General features: G+C 32.1%; 1 protein-coding gene across 1 annotated transcript; it reads left to right on the top strand.

Moving 5' to 3' along the window:
* Positions 1 to 9902: 9902 nt before the first annotated feature.
* LOC110868409 (exocyst complex component EXO70H1) lies at positions 9903 to 12012 on the top strand. The gene has a single exon (XM_022117563.2). The coding sequence runs from the start codon at positions 9999 to 10001 to the stop codon at positions 11862 to 11864; it is 1866 nt and encodes a 621-aa protein (XP_021973255.1). The 5' UTR covers positions 9903 to 9998; the 3' UTR covers positions 11865 to 12012.
* Positions 12013 to 12218: the final 206 nt, after the last annotated feature.

The raw sequence follows: 12218 nt of genomic DNA, 5'->3' as shown, positions 1-12218 counted from the left end.
AACGGTCGTTGAGTTAATTAGCTCGCCCCACTTGTAAAGAAAGCTGTCCCAGCTATCATCTGTTTTAAAGCTTTGCCTGCAATGCTTGAAGATGTTTTGCTGTATGTGCCACCTACACAATGAATGTCTAGCCCTGGGAAACACGGTTGCACATGCGTTCATTAGGGCGCGATCTCTATCGGTTACTATTACACGGGGTTCCATAACACTATCTAATGAGTGTTTCAACCTCTGTATAACCCATGTGAAGTTTTCCTGTTTCTCGTTGCTTACGAACGCATGAGCAATGCAAAACGACATCAACGTGGATGTAACACCGATAATCTGGACTAGCGGCATTTTGTACCGATTCGTCTTGTAGGTGGAGTCTATAAGCAACACATGCGGGAAAGCGCGCCACAACATGTTCGACTCCGGGTTGATGAAGAAAACATCCTCGACCCGTTCGCCGTTTTGAGATGTTCTATGGTAAAAAACAAACCCAACTTTCTCCAACCGGTCGAAAAGTATCTGCATTGGAGTCTCACCGACTTGTTCCATTCGACCCAATTTGGCCCGAGTGTTGTATATGGTGTTTCTTGTTGAGACATTATCGGGGTTCTGTTCTTTAATGGCAGCAAGAATGTCTCGTGGTTTTATGTTCTGATGCGTCATTTGCTCCACCGTCCTCTCTTCTGATGGAGTCAACCTCATTAGGGACAGATGACCCTCTGGATACAGAAATGGTTCGTGGTTATGTTTAGCTTCCTCAACCCTTAGATCCCAATAACCTAACCTCTTTTTGTATGCCCCGATCAGTTAGAACTTGCAACCGGTTTTCCTGGTCCCGCTGCGTCTGACCGTGGCTGTTGATTTGTACTCGCCGGCACAATCGCACGTAAGCCAGATTTTTAACGACTGACCGCTACCCTGTTTATCGTATATGGTGCGTTTGGTGACGAGGGCGTAGCCATTTACGCATCCAACGTCTCTACACCACTCTACCAATTCATCCATGCTAGTGAATTTCTAAAGAAAACACTTATATGTGTCAATTAATGATTAACCAATCGGTTTAGCTTTAGTTTAAACGGGTTCGGGTCAGTTTCAGGTTGAACCTGCGAACCCGTTTGGGTTAACGGGTCGGGTTCGGGTCAACATGGTCGGGTTGGTGGGTTGACCCGTTACACATTTATACTATATTATATTTTTTAACAATATATTTTACGTCATAAATTAAATGGAGTGCGTATTTTTATGCCATGATTATAAGTTAAAAAGAGAAATTAACATAGATTTCATAATTTAAATAGGATATTATATATATATATATATATATATATATATTTGTGTTTTTAACTTTGATATATTAATTTCAGAAAAAAATAAAAAAAAATTCGGGTTTAATGGGTCGTGTTCGGGTCAACCCATGAAAGTTCGGGTCGTGTTCGGGTTCTTATGTATGATACGATTTTCGGGTTCGGGTCGAGTTCGGGTTTGTGTAAAATTTTCAGGTTCAGGTCGGGTTGAACCCAACAACCCACGAACACGACCCGTTGAGCAATCCTAATCTAAGGTTTTAATAAAAACAACATCAAATGTAAAAACACTAAAATAGTTAATGTACAACAAATAAATGTATAATTAAATGTTATACCGGCTTGTTTTGAAACTCACTACGTTCCTGGTCAGCATTTGGACCCTCCGGCGGTCCATCACTTATGGGAGGAGACTGAGAACTATCAGTCGGCGGTCCAAAACTAACAGGAGGGGCTTCAAAATTAACCGGGTGTTGCGATGGATAATAACCAGCATAATTAGGCTGAATTGCATCCAAACCCCAAGTATCCTGACCTGCATCAGACACAAGAATGGGATCCAACGGAGCATTCAGATCAAACATGCCCGCTTTGTTATCTTCATTGTTATCATAACTCCCCTGATTCGCCTCGTTATCAAACACATTAAAAAAGTTACCCCAACCCGACATTATAGCGTAAATAATTTGAATATAGAGAAAAATAGAAGAAACGAATAGAAGTTGAATGAAAATGAATGAAATTAGTGTCGTTTATATAGAGAATTTTACGGAATATTACATCGTTTCAAATGATTAACATGCGAATCGAGGAATCTAACGTCGAATCAAATAACTCGCACGAATATCGAGGAATCTAACGTCTAATCACATAACTCGCACGAGAATCGAGGAATATAACATCGAATCAGAGAATCTTACGTCTACTCGCACGTGAATCGAGGAATAATACGTCGCGTCAAATAGTAATAAAACAATAAAATAAAGGAAATTCATTGTATACGAGCCGTATAGATATATACAACCCGTATAAAGTAGTCGTATAATATATATACGGGGTAAAGTTCTTGTACAAATAATCTTAACATACTAAACATACAAATTGAAGGAAAACTCAAAAAGACAAGGTGGCATTTTTGTAATTATCAATAACTATCAAAGTTACTCTACAAATATACCTAAAAAAACCTAACCACTCCCCCCACCCCCAAAAAAAACCTAAACCCCCCACCCCCCAAAAACTTAAAAAAAACCTACCCCCCACCCCCCAAAAACCTAAAAAAACCTAACCCCCCCCCCCCACCCCCCAAAAACCTAAAAAAAACCTAACCCCCCCCACCCCCAAAAACCTAAAAAAACCTAACCCCCCCCCCACCCCCCACCCCTAAAAACCTAAAAAAAATCTAACCCCCCCCCCCCAACCAAGCTAAAATGCTAAAAACTAAACCCCCCAAAAAACCTAAAAAAATAAAAAAAAAAAAAACACACAAATTATTTTATTTTTTTTTTTAACATTTTTTATTAAAAAATCGCTACTTTTAGTAGCAGCCAAAAAAATTTTTTTTTTTTTTGCTAACGAAATGTAGCGCTTTTTTAATAAAAAATGTTAAAAAAATTTGTGTTTTTTTAGGTATTTTTGGTTGTAACTTTGATAGTTGGTGGTAATTACAAAAATGTCACCTTGTCTTTTTGGGTTTTCCTTCAATTTGTATGTTTAGTATGTTAAGATTATTTGTATTTGATCTTTTGCCTATATATACGACCACAGTATTATTTTATTCTAACATGGTTGATACGGACCGTATAACTTTATACGACCCGTATCAACCATGTTAGAATAAGATGATACCATGTGGATTTATTAAGAGCCTTAATGAAACCTATGTTGTTAGTTAACATAAATTGTTAACTAGAATCAGTTATAACTAATGGATAAATTAAGAATAACATAAACCATGCTAATTGTGGAAGGAGACTTGAAAGTACCCGGTCATTCGGAACAAAATGATACCCCAAACTTCGTGGAAAATATGAACAAGACTTGCTATTGGTGTATATTATCCACGTCAGCAACTTTACCTCCCCACAGTTGACACTGCGTCAAGTCATTAATGACAGGTCGGTCACCTATGACAACTCACACCTATGACACATTAAAATGGAAAATCACAAACATTTGACCAGCAATATTTTTCAGTAATTAAATTATTCACATATGATTTTATATTTCATCGATCCTATTAGAATAAATAACTATAATAAACGAATATGTTATATGTATATACGGTTTGACCTTTGAATATAACTAGATGTAAAACACGTGTAAAAACACGAATAGTTTTTAGAAATTTTACATACCAAATTTTATTAAACAACGAATCACCATGACATATATCATATTTACACTAAACTTGACACCATGACATAATATCTCATCAAAAACCGTATAACTAAATTAGTCACATATGACTTTATATTTCATTATTATTATTAGAATATACAAAACTATGATAAATAAAATGTTATATACATATAGGTTTTGACCTTTGAACATGATTCTTATAGCAAGATAGCTTTTATTACAGGTATTTCAACTCTAAAATACTTGTCTTAAAACAGTATGAAATAATTTAACTTATCATCATAACCAGGTCCAGATAACCCATGGGATCGAGATGATATGTATACTTTTAAATGATAAGCTAATTATAAAGGAGAGAAGAAAATTAACAAATCTAAATCATTTTACATACAAATATGTATATTATGTACATAAAAGATCATTAAACTGTTTTTTATATATAATTTTAACTTTTAAATGTTTACCTACCTAAAAGTATGTTATTCCAATAAAAAATGTGTAAGTATGTTTTCTAAGTTTTATGATATGAATAAATATTATATTTCAACTATTTATTATATTTAAAAACCTTTAAGATTGTAAAATAATTAATTTGTTTGATTTTTCAAGTTGTTAGAAAAAAAAAAAAAAACTGTGTTTTGGCTAGAACTCTCACATACCCTTAATGAAATAATATATATCTATCGATCTTAAAATTAATAAAAATATAATAATTCAAAATTCATATTTCTACAAACTACAAATTATTGTATAACTTTTCTTTATACTCTTTAAACACTTATAACCAAAATCTGTAAATAAGAAGCTGTATGTAGTAAATATAAAACTGATATTTTTCATTATGGTATTTTTAACAACTATAATACTATTCAAATATAATAGTACATCATCATATGAAAGAATACAAACTTACTAAGAAAGTTTTATTATGATATTTTACCAAATTATAATAATCTTCAAATACACTAATATTCAAGAAGAAATGTATGATATTATATATATGAAAAATTACAATATTCAAATCTATCTACTATAATAAAAGAAACCAAGTTTTGGACACGTGCCATTCATAGAAAAAGTATCCTCAAATCTATACTTATCTTATATTAACTAAATAAATAAATAATAAATTAATATTAAATCTTATCATATTTTAATAAAATATTATCATCAAATATAAATTGTTAAAATTTAATATATTTTTAAAACAAATACCTCTCTTTCCTACTTATCTTATATTAAATATATAAATAATAAATTAATATTAAATATTTTCCTAATTTATTAAAAATATGTTTTTATTAATTGGTATACAAAATTTGTTCAACTCGTGTAAAATGCGGGTTTTTAAAAATATATTTTTTATTATTTACTATACAAAGTTACATTTATATAACATGTGTAATACACGAAGTTTTTAAAAATATAACTTTTTAGCATTTGCTATGTAAAATTAGATTTATTCAACACGTGTAATAGATAGGGTTTTTAAGGATACAATTTGTTTATTATTTGGTAGATTTTTCAACCCCACTATACACGAGTTTTTTAAAGATACGACGTATTTAGTATTTAATATACAAAATTACATTTATTTAATATGTGTAATACATATGGTTTTTAAATATATAACTCTTTTTTAGATCTATTCAACACATGTAACATACGGGCTTTTTAAGGATATAATATTTTTATTATTTGGTAGATTTATTCAACCTGATTATACACGGGTTATTTAAAGATACGACGTTTTTAGTATTTAGTATACAAAATTACATATATTTAATCTGTGTAATACATATGGTTTTTAAAGATATAACTATTTTTTTATTATTTGATATATAAAATTACATTTATTTAACCCGTACAATACATGGGGTTGATAAAGATATAACTTTTTATTATTTAATATATAAAATTACATTTATTAAACCTGTGTAATACACGGGGTTCTAACCTAGTATAACAGTATGAAAGAATACAAACTTAATAAGAAAGTTTTTTTTTTTATTAGAAAGAATACAAACTTACTAAGAAAGTTCTACTATGATATTTACCAAATTATAATAATCTTCAAATATACTAAGTATACGATTATATGAAAGAATACAAACTTACTAAGAAAGTTCTATTATGATATTTACCAAATTATAATAATCTTCAAATATACTAATACTAGCTTACAATCCCGTGTATTACACGGGTTGAATCACAAAAAAATGTAAATTATAAACTTGTATATAATCCTTATTAAATAAAATAGTAAACAAAAGAACAGTTATACTTTCAGCTATTCAAAATAATTTTCTAAGTTTTCACTTCTCTCTTGAGATAGTACAATCCATGTTATTATACGACTTATAAGAAATAACACTAAAACAGTAAAAAAAATAAGGATAATAAAATTGTAAATACTTTTAAAAATAATTATAAGTTATGAGGTTATTCTAAATGAATTGCAATTAAATTCTGCTATGTATATTAATGATATATTAAATACTTCGATATAAATATTATTTTTGGGTATATAGATCATGAGACGAGATATGAATATCATCATATTATAGTAAATATTAAATATTAAATGAAATCATACTACAAATAAAGTATACGTTTAAAAAAATAGGACTAAAGTTTTTTAAACTATAATTTTGAGCATCTACAACAATCTCTTTTTTATTAGTAGTCGGCATTTAAATATTCAAATTAAAACTCGCATGAAAAGTCGGAGTTCTTTAAGTTCTCACAACTCAATGGGGTAAGAAAGTATACGTTTAAAAAAATAGGACTAAAGTTTTTTAAACTATAATTTTGAGTGTCTACAACAACCTCTTTAATTAGTAGTCGACATTTAAATATACAAATTAAAACTCGCATAAAAAGTCGGAGGTCACTAAGTTCTCATAACTCAATGGGGCAATAAAGTATACGTTTAAAAAAATAAGACTAAAGTTTTTTAACTTTAATTTTGAGTGTCTACAACAACCTCTATAATTAGTAGTCGACATTTAAATATTCAAATTAAAACTCACATGTCGAAGTTCACTAAATTCTCACAACTAAGGGGGTTTTCTCTTAATCCAAAATGATATAAAAAAAACCCATGTAAAATGCTTTTAACCATTTCCGGAATATGAAAAGTTATTTGATATACATTTATATTAGTTATAGATAATTATTAATTATATTTGAAATTATATGTTTGATCTCTCACTATATTATATTATATTATATTATATTATATTATATTATATTATATTATATTATATTATATTATATTATATTATATTATATTATATTATATTATATTATATTATATTATATTATATTATATTATATTATATTATATTATATTATATTATATTATATTATATTATATTATTATTTGATACATTTATATTAGTTATAGATAATTATTAATTAAATTTGAATTTATATGTTTATCTCTAACTATATTAATTAATATTATACTATATTATATTATATTATATTATATTATATTTTGTGTATAAAAAAATTAATATGTAATATTATTATTAAAATTGAGGAGGCACCAGAGAGTGACACGTGTACAAAAAGATTTTTGTTTATTAGTATAGGGAGATTTAAATATACTAGTATATCATTATACGAAAAAAAATACAAACTTACTAAAATAATCTTCAACAACCGTACCAATACTTCCCACAAATAGCAAAATAGGGTCTGGGGGGGGGGGGGTGGAGGGTGGGATGTAGGCAAATTTTACCTCTATCCATATAGATAAAGAGGCTACTTCCAAAAAGACCACCAGCTTGAAACCAAACATCCAGCAAACAATGCGAACTACAAATACAGTAATAGGACTCCACCAATCACAGAATAAGTGGTAACCGACTAACATAAAAAAATAGACACAGCTATAGCCCCTACAACAATATATATATATATATATATATATATATATATATATATATATATATATATATAGGGTAATGCTAGACAAAAAACCCTAAAATTCTTAGAAAACTCTGGAAACCCAAATCTCCCCCCATTTTTACCCAACCTCCCGACATTTTTTTTTTGAAAAAAATTACACATGTAATATACATGTTTTAGAGTGTTTTGGGCCAAAAAAAACAAAAAAGCGCCGAAGGGATTTTTAAAAAAAAAAATAAACAAAATTCAGTGCCTAACATGTGTTAGACAAAAATGCTGAAAGTTGCTGAATTTTTTTTTTTTAAATTATCCCTTCGGCGCTTTTTTGATTTTTTTGGCCCAAAACTCTTAAAAACATGTATATTACATGTGTTATTTTTTTCAAAAAAAAATGTCAGGAGGTTGGGTTTTCTAGGGTTTTTTATATAGATAGGGTTTTCTATCTAGCCCTACCCTATATATATATATATATATATATATATATATATATATATATATATATATATATATATATATATATAGTGGAGAGTTCAAATGAGAAGAAATTCTTTGTAAGAAGAAAAAAGAAGAAATTTCAACCAATAGGAATGCTTCATTAGACTTCATTTAATATTTGTACTTAATGTAACTATAAGGGTATATTGGTAAACTTACATACATCATTAGTTGGTAGTTTCATCTTTAATAACTAACTATATTAAATTTGTAACTTATTTTTAAGATATATATTTTTTCTCAAAAAATAAAAATAAAATTCATTTACAGTGTAGGATAAATACGAGGCGTATAGGATAAATTACGAGTTGTGTAGGATAAATTTCAATATGTGTAGGATAAATTTCGAAATGTGTAGGATAACTTTTGATGTGTGTAGGCAAAATTTTTTAGTGTGGAGGATGATGGTCTTAATGACTAATTAATTAGTCAAACATAATAATAAATGAGATGAGAAAAAAACTATTTAATGTTTTACAATTGTACCCTTTTGTTCTTTTTATTCTTAATAAAATTTTCTTCTCAAATGAACCTTCCCCTACACACACACACACACACACACACACACACACACACACACACACACACACACACAAAAGATGATAAACACATGTAAAGTCCACCTAAAAAGTAGGAAATATAATCCCATCCCAAAAATCTCAGACACTTCCTCACTCTCTCCTAAAAATCCTTAACCTTAATCCTACGTCTTCACGAACTCCTATCCTGGACCGTGTCCTCAGAAAGGTGCAACTCTAGCAAATCTTGCATAATCCGCTCCTCACAAGTTAGTTTGGCTCCACACAAAGGGCGTCCACTGCTCTAACCGGTGTCGTCACTGGCCTCCTCTTCTCGTGCCCAAACCATCTCAATCCCCCCTAATCTTACTCGATATACTAGTCACCCCTAACCTTTCCCTAAAAACCTCATTTCTCATACGCTCTAGCCTTGTGTGCCCACACATCCAGCGTAACATCCTCATTTCTATCACCTCCATCTTGCGTGTCTGCGTCTTTTTGATAGCCCAACAATCCGTTCCATATAACATAGCAGGTTTAACTATAACCTTATAAAATTTTCCCTTTAATTTAGTTGGGAACCTCCTGTCACACAATACCCCAGCGGCTGCTCTCCACCTACACCAGCTAGCTTGGATACGATGGACAACGTCACTATCTATCTCCCCATCCTTTTGTACTAACGATCCTAAATATCTAAACCTAGTAACCTGATGGAACCGCTTGACCACCAATGGTGATTTGAGTATCTTCGCGGTCGACTGTTCCACTAAAATCACAGTAAAGATACTCGGTCTTTGAACGACTAATTCTTAAACCTTCGCCTTCTAAAGCAACTCGCCACTCTTCTAATAATCATATAATAATCTTCAAATATACTAATATTCAAATATACTACTAGTATGATTACATGAAAGAATACAAACTTACTAAGAAAGTTTTATTATGATATTTACCAAATTATAATAATCAAAGATACTAATATTCAAATATAATAGTATATGATCATTACTAAGAAAGTTTTATTATGATATTTTACCAAATTATAATAATCTTCAAATACACTAATATTCAAATATAATAGTATATGATCATATGAAAGAATACAAACTTACTAAGAAAGTTTTATATTCATATTTTACCGAATTCTAATAAAATTCAAATACCCTAATATTCAAGACGAAATGTATGATATTATATAAAAAGAATACAAATTTGCTAAGAAAAATTGTCCAAGATAGAAGATTCAAGTTACCCACACAATAATGCTAATTTTGTCTCTTTATGGTCTATATATACCCCTAACATCACACCCCACAATCCTCACGTTCAAATAATACAATTCTCCACTCACCAATTTATTCACTCAAACTCTCAAACTTCTTCATCTCCAAACATCTCAAAACTCATGAACAACATGAAGACTTGTTTCTCACCAAAAAGATCTTCATCTTCTTTCATAGCTCATTACCCTTCCCCTTCACGTTTCACCTTACCAACTCCCTCTAGAAGCTTTTCAGACTCAGTGATGATGCAAACTCTAGAGGTAGCCGAGCCCATGATCGTAAAATGGGATCCGGAAGCCTCTACGTACGCGAAAGTCACCTCGTTGTTCTATGAGAATCGTGTAGAAGCTTTCGAGTTTATCAAGCTTGTTAACAAGCTCCATAAAGCTATGCATACACTAGCTGCTGAGAATTCTAACTCAGAGTTGTTAATAAGAGCCCAACAACTCATGCAAATCGCTATGAAGCGGTTGGAGAAAGAGTTTTACCAAATTTTGTCAATGAATCGAGCACAGTTAGACCCTGAATCCGTTTCCATTCGCTCGTCTAGGACATCTACAAGATCGAGTTTATCGGATTTTGCTGATGAATCTGATGAAGATGTGGGACAATTACTTGGTGCTGTTGAAGATGATGCTGAAGGAGTTATGAAAGATCTTAAACTCATAGCAGATTGCATGATTTCATCCGGGTATGGTAAAGAATGTGTGAAAATATACAAAATCATACGTAAATCGATAGTTGATGAAGGTATATACAAACTCGGGGTAGAGAAAATGAAGCCTAATCGAGTTCATAAACTCGATTGGGACGTTTTGGATCTCAAGATTCGAAACTGGCTCGAAGCTGTGAAGATTGCTGTGAAAACATTGTTTAACGGAGAGCGAATTCTATGTGATCATGTTTTCTCTTCATCTGATACGATTCGCGAGTCCTGTTACGCGGTGATTACTAAAGAAGGCGCTTCGATTTTGTTCGGGTTTCCAGAAAATGTAGCGAAAAACAGTAAGAAATCGCACGAAAGGATCTTTCGCACACTCGATATGTACACTGCTATAGCTGACCGGTGGCCAGAGATCGTCTCCATCTTCTCGTTTCCTTCAACGTCTATCGTCGTTAATCAAGCGCTCAATTCGTTGACAAAGCTTAGCGACTCGGTTAGACAAGATCTAACCGAGTTTGAATCGTTTCTTGCGAAAAAATCAGTGAAAACCATCGTCCCGGGTGCAGGAGTTCACAAACACACAATCGACACGATGAACTACCTCTCGCTCCTTGGCGATTATGGCGTGTTGTCAGATATCCTGTACGACACGCCACCACCTGAAAACTCCTTCATGTCTGAATCGTTTTTCGACAGCTCACCCGCCCCAGCGGTCTCGCTAAAGCTAGCATGGTTCATTTTTATTCTCATTTGCAAACTAGACGATACCGCTAAGCATTACAAAGACGTCTCGCAGGCGTATTTATTCCTCGCGAATAACATCCAACACATCGTGTCGAAAGTCCGCTCATCAAACTTGCGGTACCTTCTCGGCGACGACTGGATCAATAAACGCGAACAGGAGGTCAAAAAGTTCGCGGTTAGCTACGAACGAGTCGCGTGGAGCCACGTGGTTGACGCGGTTCCTAAAACAGTAACGGAGATGACTCGAGAACAAGCAAGAGATCATTTTAAAAACATTAACATAAGATTTGATGAGACGCATCGTAAGCAGTTGCCCTTCGTGATCCCGAACAGTAAGCTGCGTGACGAAATCAAACTTTCGATAGCCGGAAAACTTTTGCCCGCGTATAGAGAGTTTTACAACGCGTATAGAGTTGAGATGGCGAAAGATAGACGATTCGCGGGAGTTGTGAAGTACACGCCTGAGGATTTGGGGAACGCGCTTTCGGACCTGTTTTTTGGGTCGGGTCGGGGGTCGATGTCGACATCTGGGTCGGGGTCATCAATATCATCCGAGTCAAGAACGTCGTTGTCTCGATGAAGGACGTTGCTGTTAGGTTGTTATTATTAAATGCAATTTTGCACAACCCCTGTATTCTTGAAGGGGTGTATGTGTAATTATAACCCATGCATGAATGCACTCGGGTCGGGGATATGAAATGAAATTGTATCAATTCCGTTATTAAAAAGGTTGACTAAATTAAATAACTGAATGTGACATATGATGAGTTGTGAAATATTGTTGTAGATGAAATGCAACGGCGCTAGCATGTTAATTTGTTTTTATATAATTTTTTTACAACATTTTGAATATACAATTTTTTTTTATATTGAGACTTGAAACCTCATCATTTTGAGAGACATCATAGTCCTATTAAGGATGAGTATTTAGTAC

The sequence above is a fragment of the Helianthus annuus genome, chromosome 7, assembly GCF_002127325.2.
Source record: "Helianthus annuus cultivar XRQ/B chromosome 7, HanXRQr2.0-SUNRISE, whole genome shotgun sequence".
In the NCBI taxonomy this organism is placed as follows: domain Eukaryota; kingdom Viridiplantae; phylum Streptophyta; class Magnoliopsida; order Asterales; family Asteraceae; genus Helianthus; species Helianthus annuus.
This window is presented reverse-complemented; position numbering and strand designations above follow the sequence as displayed.